This window comes from Salmo salar, chromosome ssa12 (genome assembly GCF_905237065.1).
Source record: "Salmo salar chromosome ssa12, Ssal_v3.1, whole genome shotgun sequence".
In the NCBI taxonomy this organism is placed as follows: domain Eukaryota; kingdom Metazoa; phylum Chordata; class Actinopteri; order Salmoniformes; family Salmonidae; genus Salmo; species Salmo salar.
Window position 1 is genome coordinate 41,462,848 of NC_059453.1, and position 22,264 is coordinate 41,485,111.

At 43.5% G+C, this 22,264-nt stretch overlaps 1 protein-coding gene across 12 annotated transcripts in view; it reads right to left on the reverse strand.

Annotated features, from left to right (window-relative positions):
• The window catches only part of ptprt (protein tyrosine phosphatase receptor type T), a 501,813-nt gene that overhangs the window by 241,220 nt on the left and 238,329 nt on the right, over positions 1-22,264 (reverse strand). For all 12 annotated transcript variants that reach the window (XM_014131664.2, XM_045691383.1, XM_014131665.2 and 9 more), the window contains exon 7: positions 15,977-16,270. In XM_014131664.2, coding sequence (XP_013987139.1) covers positions 15,977-16,270 — 294 coding nt within the window. The remainder of the gene's footprint in view (positions 1-15,976; positions 16,271-22,264) is intronic.

Below are 22,264 nucleotides of genomic sequence, written 5' to 3' on the forward strand. Positions count from 1 at the left end.
TAAACACAGCGGCCGCCAATTCAGAAAACACATGTTCCTTTCTGCTGCACTTCACACAGCCCAACTAGCCCAGTAGACAGAGGAGTTACAGTACAGTGCTACAGAGCCGTGGCCAGCAGAATCTTTGTTCCACTTCACCTCAGCTCTGCCCCCACTGTCTCCCTCCCTCCATCCCTCCCTCCTTCCTCATCATCATTCCCTCTTCATCCCCCTCTCTCTCCTTCCTGGCTGCCTCTGATATGATGAAAACAGGCAGCCTCTTCCACACGAATGCAAACACCCAAGGAGCGCTATGTGTTTATTGGTTGCGACTCTCATCTGTGTGCACTCAAACCTCTCAAACAGTATCAGGTCATCTTCAGCGGATATGAAACACACCAAAATCATGTGACTGTTCGAACATTAGGACCAACACCTTCTGGATGGAATACATACTGTGTTGCATTAATAAAGGAGCCTGAACCGAGTTGAGATACAGCACTGCATAGCCTTCTGTACACAAAGATCTCCCCCCTTGTCCACACTGTTCTCAGGTCAGCCTCCACAGGCCAATCCAAAGTGACGGGGCAATCTGTAACTGGTTCGAGAGCTGTCGGCTCTCAGCCCAAGAACCATCCTCTTCCTGTCTTTAAGCCGGTACAGAGGTGCATTACAAACTCTTCTTCCTGCAGACCGTAACAATTCCTGTGTGTTCAGGCTCCATTCGGGCCTCACAGTTTCCTCCAGGAGGGCTCTGTTCATTGCCTTAGCCTTTGACAGTGTTAATGTGTGGTAGAGTGGCGAATAATGGGGGGGGGGAGGGTGGAATGGATTGTGTCTGTCAGCTAGAATTGGGTGCATGCTATCAGGGAAGAAGCAGTGTGGAAGTGTGCGGAGAGGGAGTGGGTCTTCTGAGGCAGGGGGTCCGGGAGTGTGTGGGGGCGGTGGGGGTGTGGTGGATACCTGCAGAGCCGGTTGCATGGAGCCACTGTATTAGCACATAATTTTCACCTAGCTAAATTGTTTCTGGGTAGAGAGGGATGGCTGCTGAGAAAGGACCACACACAGACACAAACACACACACAGAGGCACATTTAAGTGATAATGCCCAAGAATCCGGTGTTGGGAAGATATATTGGCCAAGGTGTTGTTAGGCCCGAGACGAAGTCCTTCCACAAGATATAGTCCCGAAACAAATCTAGGATTGCTACCTAAGCCGGCTGGTCGTTCGTTCTATTGGTTTGCTTGCCAGAGACACGACCCAGTCGTTCAGTCTTTTTGTTCCATTGCCATACTGGCTGGGAACATTCTTATCCCTTGCTTGCTAGCTAGCCAACTATGGCTAACTTAGTCATGTCAAACAGTGCAGAAAGAATAACAACAGTAGCTGCATTTGTTTAAGCTGTTTTCTAGTGACATTTATTTGGATACATCCATAACAATGAGCTAATTCGGCATGATTTTTGCCTGGCATATAAGATATGCTCTTTTGTTAGGACATTGTTATTCAGAGCAGCTAGCCAACAACACAGCTAACACAATACTGACGCTGGAAAGACTGACGCTGGAAAGACTGCAAACTAGCTGCGTTTTGTTTGACTTTTTTTTCAATTTACATTTATTTGTATATATCCATAAAAATGATGCCAGCTGATTCATGATTTCGGACTGGCTGAAAATGCTGCCTGCCTCTCTCTCTCGTCCCGACTCCCAACCCCTACACGTTCATTACTATGTGACAGTTGGAGATCAAGTTTGAATATTGAAACAATGCTGCAAATGTTAGAGACAGACAGTAAGGTTTATACAAATTTCCGCTTTTGAAAACGAAATGTTAGTCTAAAAGAAATGTGAGATGATTTCTTGATGGTTTTTATTGTGAGATTTATAACTTCCCTGCCTTCGCTGGTGAGACAGTGGATTGCACAGTGAGATGCAACAGAGTTAATAGGCATTTTAACGTCATAGATTTAGCCGGTGGTAACTTGTGGAATAGACACTGTCTGGAATGCACTTTTAACCAATCAGTAATCAGGATTAGACCAACCCTTTGTGTAAAACTAGCAAACTAGCTCAAACACACACAGCTACAGCACCAACAAACAAAAAGACTAATGACCAAGATGCAGATAGAGACACGCATTTGTCTGCAGATTCACACACAGACACACTCCCACACATATTCACCTTGCATAAACGTTAAAAGGTCAGAGAAGGCTGCAACTGTCTCTATTCAAATATGTTCCCTTTGTCTTTTTTGCTTCCCTGCCTCTCTAAATTACTTTTAGCATTTTACACCTTGAGAAAGCCCTGACAAAGTCCTTTTCCTGTTCATCGGCACTATTGAGAATGAAGGTAGTGTGTCTCGCAGCAGTTGGAATGAGCAAGAGTGGGAAAGGACATGTCAAGTAAAGCAGTGGGTAATGAGAGGGAGACAGCACGGGAAATAGATGAGAGATGAATAGAGGCTAAATAGAGGGAGAGAATTCAAAGAAAAGCCGAAAAAGAGAATACGAGAAAGAGATGCGTGAAGAAATAAGGAGAGAAGAGAAGAAAAAAACACTAACAGTGCTGGAGCATTTGCGCCAGATCAGTGGTGCCTCCCCACTGTGTCGGCGCTCCCACACAGAGCTCCTTCATCATCTCTCTCACCTGGAGAACAGAGAGTTTCACGGCTGCTCATCTCAATTACCAATTCCCCATCAGGACCTCACAGGGAACATGTCATGCACACACATACACACACACACACACACACACACACACGCACAAGCAATCAGGGACACACGCACAAGTTCGTACAGAAATAGTCACATACTGTACACACCAGGGGCTGGAACTTAAATTATTTTCCATTCGTTACGTTCAGAACAGAACCATTGTTTTTTAATTCCATTCCACTGTTCCGAACAGCAAAATAAAGTTCAGAACCATTTCAAACCAAAAAAAGGACCGGTTTATATTGCTCCTTATTAAATATCTGAAACCATTTTTTTATTTTATTTTTACACTTAGCTCGATATTAAATTACTTCACCAATCAGTGTGGTTAGAGCAGCTTGCTATGGAGCAGGTATGCGATTTAATCTTTATAGGAAAGTTGTTAACCTCTCTGGGATAGGGTCTAGTTTCCTGAATTTCCACCTGACTAACGTGAAAGTTAACTGCCTGTTACTCAGGCCCAGAAGCCAGGATATGCATATAATTGGTAGCGTTGGATAGAAAACACTTTGAAGTTTCTAAAACGATTAAAACAATGTCTGAGACTATAACAGAATTGATATGGCAGGCAAAAATCAGAAGAAAAACCAGGTCCCAGGTTTATAATGGAAACCTATTGTTCCTATGTAATTCCGGCTCCCAGATTGCAATTCCTATGGCTTCCACTAGATGCGCTTACTAATGTTACTTTCCTTTTGAACATACTACTTTCCGTATTAAATATTATAGTTTATTTACATTTTAGGGTACCTGAGGATTAAATAGAAACGTCGTTTGACTTGTTTGGATGAAGTTTAGTGGTAGCTTTTTGGACTCCTTTGTCTGCATGTTGAACGAGTGGATTACTGAAATCGATGGCACCAACTAAGCAGACTTTTTGGGATATAAAGAAGAATTTTATCTAACAAAACAACCATTCATGTTGTAGCAAACAGAGGATTTTCAAAAGTAAGTGATTTATTTAATCGCTATTTGTGGTTTTGTGAAGCCTGAGCGGGTTGAAAAATATGTTGATGTGGGGCGCCGTCCTCAGACAATCACATGGTATGCTTTCACTGTAAAGCTTATTGTAACTCGGACAACGCAGTTAGATTAACAAGAATTTAAGCTTTTAAATGATATAAGATACTTGTATGTTCATGAATGTTTAATATTACGATTATTTATCTGAATTGTGCGCCCTCCAATTTCACAGGATGTTGTCGACAGGTGTCCCGCTAGCGGGACGCGTATCCCTATTAAGAGCTAATGGTATTTTGCCTTAACAGCATGCTTTAATCATAATGAAAGACAAACACACACTGTGCTGCCAGTCACAGTGTAGGGCGGGAGATGCAGCTGATCTTTTCGCAATATTCTCAGTAGATAGCCCGGCATCACAGGGCTAGCTATTTAGACACCCAGCAAATTTAGCACTCACCAAAGTCAGATTTACTATAAGAAAAATGTTATTACCTTTGCTGTTCTTCGTCAGAATGCACTCCCAGGACTTCTACTTCAATAACAAATGTTGGTTAGGTTCAAAATAATCCATAGTTATATCCAAACAGCGGCGTTTTGTTTGTGCGTTCAAGACACTATCCGAAAGGCTAAATAAGGGTGACGAGCATGGCGCAATTCGTGACAAAAAATGTCTAAATATTCCATTACCGTACTTCGAAGCATGTCAACCGCTGTTTAAAATAAATTTTTATGCAATTTTTCTCATAAAAAAGCGATAATATTCCGGCCGGGAATCTGCGTTTAGGTAAACAGACGAAAGAAAATAAAGCATTCGGTCGACTCGGGCACGCGCCTAAGCCCATAGTACTCTGATCGGCCACTTGCCAAAAGCGATAATGTGTTTCAGCCAGAGGCTGCCTCGATATCGTTCAGCTTTTTCCCGGGCTCTGAGAGCCTATGGGAGCCGTAGGAAGTGTCACGTTAGAGCAAAGATCCTCAGTCTTCAATGAAAAGAGCCAAGATGAAAAACAACTTCTCAGACAGGCCACTTCCTGCATGGAATCTTCTCAGGTTTTGGCCTGCCATTTGAGTTCTGTTATACTCACAGACACCATTCAAACAGTTTTAGAAACTTTAGGGTGTTTTCTATCCAAAGCCAATAATTATATGCATATTCTAGTTACTGGGCAGGAGTAGTAACCAGATTAATTCGGGTACGTTTTTTATCCGGCCGTGTCAATACTGCCCCCTAGCCCTAACAGGTTAAATTGGGTACGTTTTTCATCCGGCCGTGAAAATACTGCCCCCTAGCCCAGACAGGTTAAGCCAGCCCCACCCATCTCTTTAAGGATTCACATGAGGTCATGTGCTAAACAGTGAGTAGTGTAGTAAAGATTAAGACTAAAAGTCGTAGTAGTCCACAATAAGGTAAAATTCCAGGTAAACAGAAAGTGTCCAGATAAAAATGTTTTATCAATATTAGATGATGCTTACCCAGACACACTTGCCTAAATTGTTGGGTCATGTGAAAGAAATGCTATAACCCCCAGCCACATCCAGTGGTGGAAAAAGTACTAAATTGTCATACTAGTCTAATTAATTTCAAATTCCTTATATTAAATCAGACGGCACAATTTCTTTCTCTTTTTTATTTTTTATTGACAGATAGCCAAGGGCACACTCCAACATTCAGACATAACTTACAAACAAAGCAATTGTCTTTAGTGAATCTGCCAGATCAGATGCTCAAGAGATCAGATGTTCTCTTGATACGTGTGTGAATTGGACAATTTTCCTGTCAAAATGTAACAAGTACTTTGGGTTGTCTGGGAAAATGTATGGAGTAAAAAGTACATTATTTTCTTACGTAATGTAGTGAAGTAAAAGTACAAGTTGCCAAAAATATAGATAGTAAAGTAATGTACAGATAGCACCCAAAAATACTTAAGTAGTACTTTAAAGTATTTTTACTTAAGTACTTTTGACCACTGCCCAAATGCCTTCACACCAGTACATACTTTATATACTGTTACAGACGCACTTACAGTGGGCTCCAAAATTACTGGCACCCCTGACTGGCAATGCACAAGCAATACTTTCGAAAATATAAACAATTTAATTATAGAGATAGACTCTTTCTGGCACGAAGACACAGACGCAAGCGCTTGGAGTTGGCCAAACGTAATTTAAATTGACTGGAAGAAGGTGCTCTGGTCAGATGAGACCAAAATTGAAAGTTTTGGTCAGATACAGCATCGGCATGTTTGGCGTCAAAACAGAGATGCATATAAGGAGGCACCTCAGACCCATGGTGAAATATGGTGATGGGTCAGTGATGTTTTGGGGCTGTTTTAATTCCAGAGGTCCAGGGGCACTGGTTAAGATTGATGGCATAATGAATTCCACCAAGTATCAGGCAATTTTGGCTGACAATCTGGTTGCCTCTGCCAGAAGGCTGAGACTTTGCTGTAGGTGGACTTTCCAACAAGACAATGACCCAAAACATACCTCAAGATCCACACAGAAATGGTTCTGTGACAACAAAATCAATGTTCTGCCATGGCCATCTCAGTCGCCGGACCTCAATCCAATCAAAAACCTATGGGCTGAGATGAAGAGGGCAGTTGATAAGCGCAAACCCAAGAATGTGAAGGATCTTGAAAGGATCAACATAGAGGAATGGTCCAAAACCCCTCCAAATGTGTTCTTTAACCTTGTCAACCATTACAGGAAAAGACTCCATGATGTTATCCTTGACAGAGGTAGTTGCCCTAAGTACTAAATGAGGAGTGCCAGTAATTATGAAACCTTGATTTTTGTGAAATGTATTTTGTATTAAATAATTGTATGATTTTGGTTGGTTCTATTGAAACATGAATTCTATTGAAACATGAAGCGCAGTATTTCTCACATGTTGGTATTTAGAGTTTCTCTCTATAATTATATTGTTTATATTTTTTTTAAGTATTGTTTGTGCATAGTCAGTCAGTGGTGCCAGTAATTTTGGAGCCCACTGTATCACATAGTATTCCATATATAAGTTAAGCTGAGTGAGGTGCACATGTACAGTACATAAACAGATGCATGCGCCATATATTTATGTGGATGCGTGCAAGGGTCCCTGGTTCGAGCCCAGGTTGGGGCGAAGAGAGGGACGGAACCTACACAGTTACATAGATGCTGTTGACCCGGATCATTAGTTGCTGTGGAAAAGGAGGAGGTCAAAAGGGGGGTGAGTGTAACCGATGTGAAATGGCTAGTTAGTTAGCGGTGGTGCGCGCTAATAGCGTTTCAATCAGTGACGTCACTCGCTCTGAGACTTGAAGTAGGGTTTCCCCTTGCGTTGCAAGGGCCGCGGCTTTTGTGGCGCGATGGGTAATGATGCTTCGTGGGTGTCAGTTGTTGATGTGTGCAAGGGTCCCTGGTTCAAGCCCGAGTTGGGGCGAAGAGAGGGACGGAACCTACACAGTTACATATGCACACAATCAGGGGGAAAGTAGCGGGATAAAAAATAGTAGCAGCAACATATGGCCTGTGTGTTAGGAGAGTCATTTGAATAGAGGAACTGCAGACAGTGCTGTTGACTAGTCCTTCCGAACCATGCATGAACAAGGGAATCTATATTCGGAGAGCCTGTTTCCTTGACTTTGGTGCAGGGCGTGTGATGTCCATAGCCTCTTCGTCGTAAAACTCCTTGATCTTCCCAAAAAGTTGTGTTTGTCTAACTGTGTCCAGTCTTGTGGGGCTTGTACAGGCAGACCATCTATGGGAGGAAGGATGTCAGCGTTGCACTGTTGCTGAAACCTGGTCCCGACAGTCCGAATGCTCCTTGGTGACAACATCACCAGGCTCCAGAGCATTGAAGGTGTAAAATAGGGAATAACAACAAAAAATCCGAAGACATTACAACCCCACACAACATCAATTCACCTCCCAAGTTTAGATAAGAAGAAGAGCCTCATGCAATGCAATGAAAGTTATTTTCACCTGAAGTGCTGGTACTGCTTGATCTGTGGCAGCGGCCTGAAGGACGGAGTCAGGTGTTGTTACCAGCCATAGCTTTCCACCAGCACTGTACCATCGTCCAGTCCAACCAGCTGTGGGATGTTGACCCCTGTCAGTGCTGTCCTTCACAACACCAACAATCTCTGACAAATTGTTCACTCTGGTCTTTCTGAAGCGCTACTTGATGAGGCTGAAGCACCAGTTGGGGGCAAACTTGGTGTGGCCTGTGATCAGGAAGTGAAGGTCCAGACTGTGCTGGAGCTTGTGCATGGTCCACCAGACACAATACCAGAGCACAAACTTGTTCTTGTTTTGGCCACTGCAATTATCACAATTCAGGTCCACACGTGTTTCCCCAACTCCGTAGTTGAAGACATGATGCATGTAGTTGATGACTGTGCTGCTGCCTCTGCTTGCTTGGGCCAGCTCTCTTTTTGATGGGAGGCATTAGACCATTCTTCTTGTATGACTGCTGGAGGAGAGTCAGGCCTGTTTTACTGATGCTGAAAGACATTCCAGATACAAATATTTTAGCATTATTATACAATAGATGCGAAATGGCATTGAGATATCACTACACACACGTAATGTTAGCTAGCTAGCCAGCCATCTAACATTCAGCTGGCTAGCTAACAGCAAACTTTAACTAGGGGTATTTTGTTTAGACATGTCACGTTAACGTTAGCTAGCTAAAAAATGAACTATAATCCCAATCCATAGAGTAACATTACTAGCAATACAAACCAATTGTCATAGCTAAAGTTATCCAAATAAGTTAGGTTCAATATTAACGTTAGCTAGCAAGCCAGCCATCTAACTCCAGCTGGCTAGCTAACAGCATGCCTTAACTTGCAATGAAAACAACTTAATGACAAAATTAGAAACGTATAATATCTGAAACTGTAGCTAGATTCTTACCTGTATACACGGATGAAAGCTTCACGGCAGACTGCAGCCCCTTTCATTAAATAAAACGTCCTGCGTCGTTTCTTTTTAGTTTGCACAGCCTTTTTGGCCCGTTGTGTTACACTGATTTCAAAACTCGGTCAACTTCTTCTGTGACAACAACACTGTTGATCGCCGTTTCTTCCCCATCACCGTCATCAGAAGACTCTACAATGTCTTCTCAATAATTAAAAAAATAAATAAACTCAGGGATTTCCTCATCGTCTGATTCATTTTCAGAGTCAGAGAGTCATCATGGCACGATTGTCCTCCAGAAAGTAGTCCATCACAACTTTTTCCCACTGACCTTTGTCGATAGCCTGATAAACTCAGGGCAGCAATATTATTGAGTGCAGTAGCAACATATTTGCAGTTCTCCATGGCTAACATTATATATTTCGAAAAAACTGCAATAGAAAGGATTATCTACGCATAACGAGCAGTTTATTTTATAGACACAAGATGCTACACCGCAGAACAATCTGAAACTCATCTCTCGGCATGTCCAGCCCACTCATTGTCTCAACCAATCTTGGCTAGCTGGAATGTTCCTGTCTTTTTGTTTGGCTAAAACAACTAGGCTCTTAATTTAACAACTTCATTCGTATGTACAGATGGCATAACAGTTTTATCAAGGCATATGAAAGTACACATGTTCGAGAAGGCATTTCTGCCAAAAAATACATTTTGATAAAAAATATTTTTTACGTTCAAACGGCTCTCCTGTGAAGACTTGACTTGCGACATACGCCTAGTTTCCTGAATCGGGTCATATTTGGAATTTGGTATTTTATTAGGATCCCTATTAGCTGTTGCAAAAGCAGCAACTACTCTACCTGGGGTCCACACAAAACCTTAAACATGACAGAATACGGAACATTAATAGGTAAGAACAGCTCAAGGACAGAACTACATACATGATTGGTTGACGGTAGGTGGGGGCGTGAGGTCTTGTATAAACACAAACGCACTTCATTGACAACTTCCTTCACAACAGCTCTGCTCCACGAAGCGGCAAGGAGTATGAATGCTTGGACTTCTATGGAGGCCGCATCGAAGTAAATGCTGTATGCCACTGCAGACATCGGATTGACCATGCAGAGCCATTAAAGCAAACGTTCACACAACATTAAACACAATGGAGAAACTGGAAACATGCTCCCAAAACAAAGACAACAAATAAAATGACAGTAAACTGGTAAAATAAAGATTTTACTCGAGTTAGTTCATATAAGGAAATCAGTCAATTGAAATAAATGCATTAGGCTCTAATCTATGGATTTCACATCACTAGGAATACAGATATGCATCTGTTGGTCACAGATACCTTAAAAAAAAGATTGGGGTGTGGATCACATAGATTTGATCAGGCTGTTGATTGTCGCCTGTGGAATGTTTTCCCACTCCTCATCAATGGCTGTGTGAAGTTGCTGGATATTGGCGTGAACTGGAACACGCTGTTGTACACATCAATCCAGAGCATCCCAAACATGCCGTTTAATCAGCTTCTTGATATGCCACACTTGTCAAGTGGATGGATTATCTGGGCGAAGGAGAAATGCTCACTAACAGGGATGTAAACAAATTTGTGCACACAATTTGAGCGAAATAAGCTTTTTTGTGTGCATGGAACAGTTCTGGAATGTTTTATTTCAGCTCATGAAACACGGCACTTACACAGTTACATGTGACATTTATTTTTTTGTTCAGTAAACAGTGCATTCGGAAAGTAATCAGACCCCTTGACTTTTCCCACATTTTGTTATGTTACAGCTTTAATCTAAAATGGATTAAAAAATATATATTCTCAATCTACACACAATACCCTATAATGACAAAGCGAAAGCAGGTGTACATTTTTTTTAAATGTAAAAAAAAAAAAAAAACAGAAATACCTTATTTACATAAGTACTCAGACCTTTTGCTATGAGACTCAAAATTGAGCTCAGGGGCATTCTGCTCCCATTGATCATCATTGAGATGTTTCTACAACTTGATTGTAGTCCACCTGTGGTAAATTCAATTGGTTGAACATGATTTGAGAAGGCACACACCTGTCTAGGTGTCTGACAGGTCCCAGTGTCTGACAGTGCATGTCAGAGCAAAAACCATGCCATGAGTTCGAAGGAACTGTCCGTAGAGCGCCGAGACAGGACTGTGTTGAGGCACAGATCTGGGGAAGGGTACCAAAAAAATTATTTCAGCATTGAAGGCCCCCAAGTACACAGTGGCCTACATCATTCTTAAATGGAAGACGTTTGGAACCACCTAGACTCTTCCTAGAGTTGGCTGCCCGGCCAAACTGAGCAATCGGGGGAGAAGGGCCTTGGTCAGGGAGGTGACCAAGAACCTGATGGTCAGATGGAAGATCAGTAAAAGGCACATGACAGCCCACTTGGAGTTTGGCAAAAGGCACATAATGTACTCAGATCATGAGGAACAAGATTCTCTGGTCTGATGAAACCAAGATTGAACTCTTTGGCCTGAATGCCAAGCGTCACGTCTGGAGGAAACCTGGCACTATCCCTACGGTGAAGCATGGTGGTGGCAGCATCATGCTGTGGTGATGTTCTTCAGTGGCAGGGATTGGGTGACTTGTCAGGATCGAGGGAAAGATGAACAGAGCAAAATACAAAGAGATCCTTGATGACAACCTGCTCCAGAATGCTCAGGACCTCAGACTGCGGCGAACGTTCACCTTCCAACAGGACAGCAACCCTAAGCACACAGCCAAGTCGACACAGGAGTGGCTTCGGGACAATGTCCTTGAGTGTCCCAGCCCAAGCCTCGACTTGAACCTGATCTTACATCTCTGGAGAGACCTGAAAAAAGCTGTGCAGCGACTCTTCCCATCCAACCTGACAGAGCTTGAGAGGATCTACAGAGAAGAATGGGAGAAACTCCCAAAATACAGGTGTGCCAAGCTTAACTGTCATACCCAAGAAGACCCGAGGCTGTAATCACTGCCAAAAGTGCTTCAACAAAGTACTGAATAAAGGGTCTGCATATTTATTTTAAATGTGATATTTCATTTTCATTTTATTTTAATAAATTTGCAAAAATGTCAGTATGGGGTATTGTGTGTAGATTGCTGGGGGGGGGGAACTATTTAATCCATTTTAAAATAAGGCTGTAATGTAACAAAATGTGGAAAAAGTCAAGTGGTTTGAATACCTTCCAAATGCACTGTAAATTAATGGGAGAATATGTTGGGATTTACAGTAACTTCACTGATGAATATACACTGCTCAAAAAAATAAAGGGAACACTTAAACAACACAATGTAACTCCAAGTCAATCACACTTCTGTGAAATCAAACTGTCCACTTAGGAAGCAACACTGATTGACAATAAATTTCACATGCTGTTGTGCAAATGGAATAGGCAACAGGTGGAAATTATAGGCAATTAGCAAGACACCCCCAATAAAGGAGTGGTTCTGCAGGTGGGGACCACAGACCAGTTCTCAGTTCCTATGCTTCCTAGCTGATGTTTTGGTCACTTTTGAATGCTGGCGGTGCTTTCACTCTAGTGGTAGCATGAGACGGAGTCTACAACCCACACAAGTGGCTCAGGTAGTGCAGCTCATCCAGGATGGCACATCAATGCGAGCTGTGGCAAGAAGGTTTGCTGTGTCTGTCAGCGTAGTGTCCAGAGCATGGAGGCGCTACCAGGAGACAGGCCAGTACATCAGGAGACATGGAGGAGGCCATAGGAGGGCAACAACCCAGCAGCAGGACCACTACCTCCGCCTTTGTGCAAGGAGGAGCAGGAGAAGCACTGCCAGAGCCCTGCAAAATGACCTCCAGCAGGCCCCAAATGTGCATGTGTCTGCTCAAACGGTCAGAAACAGACTCCATGAGGGTGGTATGAGGGCCCGACGTCCACAGGTGGGGGTTGTGCTTAAAGCCCAACACCGTGCAGGACATTTGGCATTTGCCAGAGAACACCAAGATTGGCAAATTCGCCACTGGCGCCCTGTGCTCTTCACAGATGAAAGCAGGTTCACACTGAGCACGTGACAGACGTGACAGAGTCTGGAGACGCCGTGGAGAACGTTCTGCTGCCTGCAACATCCTCCAGCATGACCGGTTTGGCGGTGGGTCAGTCATGGTGTGGGGTGGCATTTCTTTGGGGGGCCGCACAGCCCTCCATGTGCTCGCCAGAGGTAGCCTGACTGCCATTAGGTACCGAGATGAGATCCTCAGACCCCTTGTGAGACCATATGCTGGTGCGGTTGGCCCTGGGTTCCTTCTAATGCAAGACAATGCTAGACCTCATGTGGCTGGAGTGTGTCAGCAGTTCCTGCAAGAGGAAGGCATTGATGCTATGGACTGGCCCGCCCGTTCCCCAGACCTGAATCCAATTGAGCACATCTGGGACATCATGTCTCGCTCCATCCACCAACGCCACGTTGCACCACAGACTGTCCAGGAGTTGGCGGATGCTTTAGTCCAGGTCTGGGAGGAGATCCCTCAGGAGACCATCCGCCACCTCATCAGGAGCATGCCCAGGCGTTGTAGGGAGGTCATACAGGCACGTGGAGGCCACACACACTACTGAGCCTCATTTTGACTTGTTTTAAGGACAGTACATCAAAGTTGGATCAGTCTGTAGTGTGGTTTTCCACTTTAATTTTGAGTGTGACTCCAAATGCAGACCTCCATGTGTTGATAAATTGGATTTCCATTGATTAATTTTGTGTGATTTTGTTGTCAGCACATTCAACTATGTAAAGAAAAAAGTATTTAATAAGATTATTTCTTTCATTCAGATCTAGGATGTGTTGTTTAAGTGTTCCCTTTATTTTTTGGAGCAGTATATATTTCATGGGGTATTGATAACATTGACCAACCTGGTCTTAGAGCATTTCGTATTATTCTGTATGTTAATCAGAGACACCCCATTTAGTATGGTATGTTACGAATTACAATTTGTAATATCTATTATGAATTTGCACAATGTACACTATGTTACGTATTTGCAAAATGTATGTTACAAATGTTATCATCTAGGTGGCCAACTTTAGCTTGGCTAGGGGTTAGGGTTAGATTTAGGGGAAGGGCTAGCTAAAAAGGGTTAAGGTTTGGGTTAGGGTTAGCTAAAAGGTTTAAGGTTAGGGGAAGGGTGAGCTAACATGCTAAGTAGTTGCAAAGTAGCTAAAATGCTGTAAGTAGTTGAAACGTTGCTAATTAGCTAAAATGCTAAAGTTGTCCATGATGAGATTCAAACTTGTAACCTTTGGGTTGCTAGATGTTCACATTATACGCCCACCCATCCTACTTTAGTTTTTGCCTTAAATAACCATCTGTCTTATGTAACCAAACCAAACATAACATACAGTGGGGCAAAAAAGTATTTAGTCAGCCACCAATTGTGCAAGTTCTCCCACTTAAAAAGATGAGAGAGACCTGTAATTGTCATCATAGGTACACTTTAACTATGACAGACAAAATGAGAAAAAAAAATCCAGAAAATCACATTGTAGGATTTTTAATGAATTTATTTGCAAATTATGGTGGAAAATAAGTATTTATTCTAGTCTCGACATTTAGAATTATGCTCAAGACACATTCCTCACACATAAGCAGTAACCTCATAAACATTGTCAGGATGTAGCAGTGGTCATTTTCCTTTCAACTGATATCACTACGGTTCAGTATTTCTAACCACCCCCCTTAAACACACACACTACTCAAACTAATGGACAGCAAGGCAGAATGGCTCATTCCAAATGAGCACTTAGTTTGTGATACATGTTGACCAACATGGCATGTCCATTTGGTGAATGTACATTGACGGAGCCATTAAAGGAACATCATAGCAGTTGCCCTGAGGCAGATGAAAACTTTTACCAGGCCCTAAACACTGTCCACTAACCTTTTGGCAATGCGGGGGGCACAAACTTCCCTGCATGTGCCTTTGGTGAAGCAGGTAAAGGAGCATTCTCTTCTGAGTGACAGTGAGGGTCTTGCATAGGCTCTTTGTTGCCTCGAACATAAAATAACATTATTAACCCGTTCCCATGGTTTTAAAATAACGTTCCTGTTCCAGAACAGATCACTTTAGTTTCAGGATCTGTTCCTCAAATATTTTCGTTCTTTTCCAGTTTTCGGTTCTGTTCCCTGAACCGCTTCCAACCCTTGATACACACACATTAAAGGTCACATACAGACACAGTTGCACACACACATACAAGTCAAACAAATTCACACACTTGCACACACACACACATAGTCTCTCTTATACATACAGTACACACAGAAACAGTAAGACACACACACAGTCTCTCTCATACACACGCACAGGGTTGATCTGATTAGCTGTCATTTTATCAAATGAAGTGTGTCTTTCTTCCACATGCTCCCTACGCTACCCACTGGGCTAAGAATTATTACGGAAAATTGCTCCCACCTAACCCCCCCATCCCCCTTTCTCAGAGAAGCCTCTTCTTCCTGCACATTTTTAACATCTCAATTATCATTATCTTTGATTTGTGCTTGAGCCCCCAAGGAGTATTAATTAGAGAGACACTCGTTTTTTTTCACCCTCTGGTAACGTGTAGGATTTATCGTCTCATCCTGAGTAGTGACTTCAGTGAATAAGGAGAAGTACTGGCAGAGAGTGAGGCAGCTTCCCAAATGGCACCCTATTCCCTATATCAGGGCTCTCCATCCCTGTTCCTGGAGAGCTACCCTCCTATAGGTTTTCACTCCAACCCCAGTTGAAACTATCCTGATTCAGCTTATCAACCAGCTAATTATTAGAATCAGGTGGGCTAGATTAGGGTTGGAGTTAAAACCTACAGGACGGTTTTGGAGAGCCCTGCCACACATAGTGCACTACTTTTAACTAGACCCTTATGGGCCCTGGTCAAAATTAGTGCACTATATAGGGAATAGGGTACCATTTGGGATGCAGACGGAGAGACTGGGGGAATCACGAAGTGTGACCTTCTGAAGCCGACTGGGCGAAAGAAGATGGTGGGCCTTATGGAGGCAGGTGATACACAGTGAACTCATTGACGGTTGCAAGGGAAAATCCATTTGGTTCTCGTTTTCCGCATTTTGTGGTGGCACTTGATGGATTCGATAACCTACACATAGATAATGGGAATGTAAAGTAGGTGTCATCATCAAAGGGTCAAAAAGGAACCCAATGTACAGCATTGAAAGATTAGCAGTAAAAATCCACACACTATCCTTAAACTAGGAGTATAGCTCTTCCATTCCTCGCTAGTTCGAAGGAACCCAGGAAGAGTACGGTAGCAGTCGCTAAGGCGTCAGCTAATGGGGACCCAAATGGGGACCCAAATAAGCACATCAACACAATAGAACAACAACAGATACACAGTACAGACACAGAAACCACATTGTTCCACTCACCAGCACACTTGGTCCGGGTGATGAGCGGAGGTCCTGGAGGTCCTGTGCCCCCCTCGCCAGGCCGGGTCAGCAGAACCTTGATCTCATACTCCACGTCGGGGTCCAAATGCCAAAGCTTGTAGGTAGGGGCGTCCACGATGTGGGTCTCGGCCCAGTTGCCTGTGGTGGTGCGGTACTCCACCTCCTTCAGGATGATGGGGCCATCCCCGATGATAGAGTTGGCGTTGGGCTTGATCCACAGGTAGGTAGCACCCACCGCCAGGAGCTCCGGAGGGGCTATAGGTGTGGGGGGAGCTGAGGGGGCAGAGAGAGAGAGAGAGAGAGGGAGAAGACCATGGACATTAGAATATAGGCCTAGGTCAGTGATTTCCAAACTGATGTGGTTACATGTTTAAGGTCACTGGATTGTGTGTGGGAAAAGTTTGTAAACCCTTGGGATAAGATGAATGAATTGGCAGCATTATTTGTTCAGTTATGAAGGAATGCCATGGAACATTTAAACTGGTTAATATCAAACACTTATTCACAAAATTAAATTAAAACCAAGCAGACTTGAGTAGGACCCACCCTTCTGCAAGAGCTAAATCGTAACCCAACTAAACTGATTGCCTGCGGGAGCATCACATCCAGTGAGGTTAAGTGCCTCACCCTTTCCTATATCCTTTTCTGCGTGCTACCCTGCTCTCCACTCAACCAACGCAGCCCTGATGCCCTGTGACACTATCCACAGGAGACGGCAAGGGCTTCCAGTGCATTGACCGGTTCCGTTTCTCTCTTTCCCTCCTCTCGACAGGGGGGAAAGAGAAAGGAGAGAGAGATAGACAGTGAAAGAGAGAGAGGGAAACAGAGGAGGAGAGAGAGACATACATACAGAAACAGAAAGACAGAGAGGGAAACAGAGAAGGAGAGAGAGAGGAGTAAAGCAGAGGACTGGGTAATAATCCTCGTCTAAGCATGGGAGACCGCCCATGAAGGTACCCAGCCATGCGTAGCAGTGGCCGACCCAGTCCCCTATTAGAGGGTGTTGCTCAGTGTGTGTTCCCATGTAATCAACTAAGCCAGATTACCAGGCCACATTTAGCTCCTCTGTGGTTGGAGAGAGTGTAAACTGGAGCCGGAGACTGAAGAAGCTGCGGCTGTCTTGAGGTGATACTCAGGGAGAGTTTACTCTATGACTAAAAATTAATTAGGTAATACTTGATTTGAAATGTACAGTGTCCATATAAGGACACCCTCAGAGTTGCCTAAGGCTGTCCTAATATAGACACTGTAGATGTGAAGGTTAAGAAAGTCCACATAGAGGTTTAGAACTAGGGTTAGGAGTTTTTCCCTGACTATGTGACCCTCTGGGCCCTCGTTATAATGATCAATGAACGTTAATACCCCCTCTTACGTTGGGTGACAGAGAGCGTTCAAACGTCCTAACAATAATGCTATCATCATGCGGTTTAAATCTGCTGTTGTAATCAATCACGACCTATTAGGGAAAAGTATTTTGTTAATGTTTGCCAGTGAGTTATGAAAGAATAATGGTCCACACTCTAAAGCAAAGTCTGGTTTTAAGAGCAGCGTCTCTCAAACTTTTTCGGAGGCACATTACAATATGCATTGTGCTTGCATTCTTGAGAGTAAATGCTTCATCTATCATCGGGCTGCTCTTCATCTCGGGGAAGTGGTATCTCCGGAAGGTGCAGAATGATTATAAAGCATTGCTTTCCCCCCCTTCCATTAATAAATGTGCAATACTTAATATAATTTGGTACGAGCATAGACCCGTGTCAGCACAACCTATCAGCAGTCTTCTCAACGCCACTTCTCATTGGCTGGGGATATTTGAACACCGCCGCGGGCATGGCCCACCAAAGAAGCACATATGTTCGAGACTGAGTGATTTCTGAGGAAAATGTGCCATCCAGGTAAACCATCATTACGAATGGGAGAGTGAACAGGAAACGGGTGAGGCAACGTTTACAGGCATGGTAAGAGCAAATATGGCACATGGTGTCGTTATGCTTTGATTGTGCATGCGAACGTATGTGTTCAAATAAAAGTAGACGGATAGGTACATGAGTAAAAGGCAAAAAATCCCACTTAGAAATGAGTAAATTCTTTTGATATAGTATCAAGGCGTGATTTAGCCAAAGTCGAAATAACCCAGGCTTTAAGTGTCAGTGAACAAATACAAAAAGATGACAAAAGCTAAAATCAAAAGCCTGGCTTTGCCCTTTTTTCCCCCTCGCTGTGTTTTAAATGCATTCATATTTAGCAGCTTGCCTCATGTATCTCCACAGGAAGAAAGCTGAGAGCACTCAATCACTCCCCCCCCCCTCCGTCTCACTCTCTTATCCGCTCATGCAAAGAGGAAAGAACCATCTACCACCCTGAGACACACAACCTGGGAGCAATGATCTCATAGAGGGGATTGGGTCTGTCAGAGCACACACAATCTTACTCACAAAAATCACATCCATAAATTTACTCACTTCATCACACACACACACACACACACACACACACACACACACACACACACACACACACACACACACACACACACACACACACAATCTCTATCCAACACACACACCCTCTCTGTTCGACGCGCTTCCTCCTTCCATCTGATTACTAATCAGAGACGGCGGTCTCTGGGCCTTGTACTGCAAGGCGATGAGTGAATAATTGCCCCTATTCTCGACAGCTGCCGTCCCTCCGAGTCATACTCACAGGAGGCCTGGGACTACCATTACCACCACCATCATCAGCACCAGCAGTGGACCCTAACGCAGATGCTGGCTGCCAAAATGGAAATAAGTCCCAGACTTTATTGTGCATTATCCTCTATGATTTGATTCATGTACAGTGCATTCAGAAAGAATTAAGACCCATTCCCTTTTTCAAAATGTTGTTATGGTACAGCCCTATTCTAAAATGGATGAAACAAATCAAACATCTCACCAATCTACACACAATACCCCATAATAATAAAGCAAAACCAGGTTTTTAGAAATTTTTGCACATTTATTAAAAATAAAAAACAGAAATACCCCAGTTACGTAAGGTATTCAGACCCTTTGCTATGAGACTCGAAATTGAGCTCAGGTGCATCCTGTTTCCATTGATCATCCTTGAGATGTTTCTACAACTTGATTGGATTCCACCTGTGGTAAATTCAATTGATTGGACATGATTTGGAAAGGCACATACCTGTCTATATAAGGTCCCAAAATTGACAGTGCATGTCAGAGCAAAAACCAAGCCAAGAGGTTGAAGGAATTGTCCGTAGAGCGCCGAGACAGGATCGTGTCGAGACACAGATCTGGGGAAGGGTATCAAAATATTTCTGCAGCATTGAAGGTCCCCAAGAAAACAGTGGCCTCCATCATTCTTAAGTAGAAGTTTGGAACCACCAAGACTCTTCCTAGAGCTGGCAGCCTTGCCAAACTGAGCAATCGGGGGAGAAGGGCCTTGGTCAGGGAGGTGGCCAAGAACCCGATAGTCAGTCTGACAGAACTACAGAGCTACAGATGGGAGAACCTTCCAGAAGGATAACCATCTCTGCAGCACTCCACCAATGAGCCCTTTATGGTAGAGTGGCCAGACGGAAGCCACTGCTCAGTGAAACGCACATGACAGCCCTCTTGGAGTTTGCCAAAGGGCAACCCAAGCACTCTCAGATCATGAGAAACAAGATTCTCTGGTCTCATGGAACCAAGATTGAACTCTTTGGCCTGAATGCCAAGCGTCACATCTGGAGGAAACCTGGAATCATCCCTACAGTGAAGCATGCTGGTGGCAGCAGCATCATGCTGTGGGAATGATTTTCAGCTGCAGGGACTGGGAGACTAGTCAGGATCGAGGGAAAGATGAATGGAACAAAGTACAGAGAGATCCTTGATGAAAACCTCCTCCAGAGCACTCAGGGCTTCAGACTGGGGGCGAAGGTTCACCTTCGGACAATAGACAATGACCCTAAGGACAGAGTCAAGACAACGCAGGAGTGGCTTCGGACAAACCCGATCAAGCATCTCTGGAGAGACCTGAAAATAGCTGTGCAGCAACACTCCCCATCCAACCTTACAGTGCTTGAGAGGATCTGCAGAGAAGAATTGGTGAAACTCTCCAAGTACAGGTGTGCCAAGTTTGTAGCGTCATACCCAAGAAGATTCGCGGCTGTAATCGCTGCCAAAGGTGCTTCAAGAAAGTACTGAGTAAAGGGTATGAATACTTACGTAAATGTTGTATTGACGTTTTTTTAAATGTATATTTGCAAAAAATATGGGGTATTGTGTATAGATTGATGAGGGAAAAAAACGATTTAATATATTTTAGTATAAGGCTGTAACACAACAAAATGTGGAAAAAGTCAAGGGGTCTGAATACTTTCTGAATGCACTGTACAGGCATGTTTTTTTCAAGTTTGTGTGATTGTTTTAAAATTGTTAAATTAATAAACTAAAAAGCATCCCAAAAGGCATCCTATTGGCACCCCAAATGGCCTATAAGGACTCTGGTCAAAAGTAGTGCACTTTGTAGAAAAAAGGTTGCCAATTGGGATGCAAATGCTGCTTCTTGGGGGAGGGAGCGACAACAATCTAGACAACAATTTAGATATCAGTGCTCTTGTATCTGGTCTTGTACCTGGCCTTGTGTTTTTATTCATTTTGTAGGTTATGTTTTGGGCATATCAGAGTTGTATGAGGTGAGTGAGAGTTGAAATAATAAGAGTAGAGAAAGTAATTTGATCAAAAAGCTTAAATTAGAATATTGGGGCTCATTGTCTGAAGTCTGGAAGGTGTAATGGTATTCTGCATGCTCACTTTACCCCAAACATTACCCGTGTTACTGTGCCTCCAGGACCCAACTGTATCTCTGCATCTCCATGTGATATGTCCTGTAATAACTGTCCAACAACAGACACAAGAATGTGTAGGGCACAGAAATATGACCTGAATTTACAACAACTTCACCAATCTCAGGGAGCCAAAGAAAGAAAAGATGCAGATGACAAAAGATGCCATCTTGAACTCAAGGAGGCTTTTTATTCCTAAGAAGGAAAATCCTCAGGATATAGAGTAAGAGGAACACTTGAAAGTAGTGTTTCCCCTTTGAAATAACAAAACATGTGGAGAGTGGGAGGAAGACAGAGAGACGAAACGGCCGTGTGACTGTTGTAGTCGATCAACGCAACAAGTCAGGTGTTGCATGCTATCAGGCCAAATGCCCTTATCGTAGGCACTCTGCTAAATGGGGTTCACTGCCATTTCCTGGTGTTGATAGTTTTGTAGTGTGAGCTAGCCACACCGTGGCTATCAGTGCGTGCTTTGGCGCATGCAGGGCGAGACCAGGGCCCTGTAATTTCCCCTAGTCTTTATCACCTGGCACTCCGTGGGGAGTTTTTAAATCGGGGGACAATCACACGGTATCAGATCAGGCCCTAGTGGGCACAGGAGGGAAGATAGCTGGAAATGGGGAGGAAAAAGTATAACGGAAAATGGGAATTTGTAGCTGTGAGACATCCATTACCTAAAACTGTTTTTACCTTGCACTCGCAAAAAAAAAGAAAGAGAGAGAGAGAGAGAGAGAGAGAGAGGGAGGGAGTGATGGAGAAAAGTGAGGAGATGCGAGCTGAAACGTCATTAGCCCAAACTACCAGCCTCCTAGGTCCCAGCATCATTATCAGCACAAACCTATTTCTCAGCTCCCTGAATTCAGCAGAGGCACACCGATAGCCCCAAATGCTTTCATGTGCAGTGCACTGAAGGGAACGCCACGCAACCCCACCCAGGAGTGGGCCCTCGGAGCGTTCTGCTGATTAAATCAATTTATTTCATGATTTTTTTCAGGGACCGGCTCCCTCCACCTTTATTGAGAGCTGATAACATCTTGAGGATCTGAGCAGGAGTCATTTAAGGTTGTGTAACAACGCCATTAGGAATCGTAATATCTTTCGTATATCTCTCTAGTATCGGCATGTTTTGCACTGGTATCATAGTATACCTCGAGGCCCATCTTTTCCTAGCATTGCTTTGAATGTATTAAATACATTTTATTTATACATTTTATATCAGTAGTGCTACAATTTGACCTATGTGGAAGACACATGGAGTCTTATCTCCATTCTAGGGTCATTGGATATGTATTTGGGGGACCACATTGTATTGTATATATAGCTCCCCTCGGCTAATGTATTCTCTGCCTTTGTTGCCTGTGCCTGTGATGTTACTTTCCAGTGCATTCCCACAAAGAATGCTTTAATCAAAAGGCAAGGCAACACAAAGGCCAGGGTGG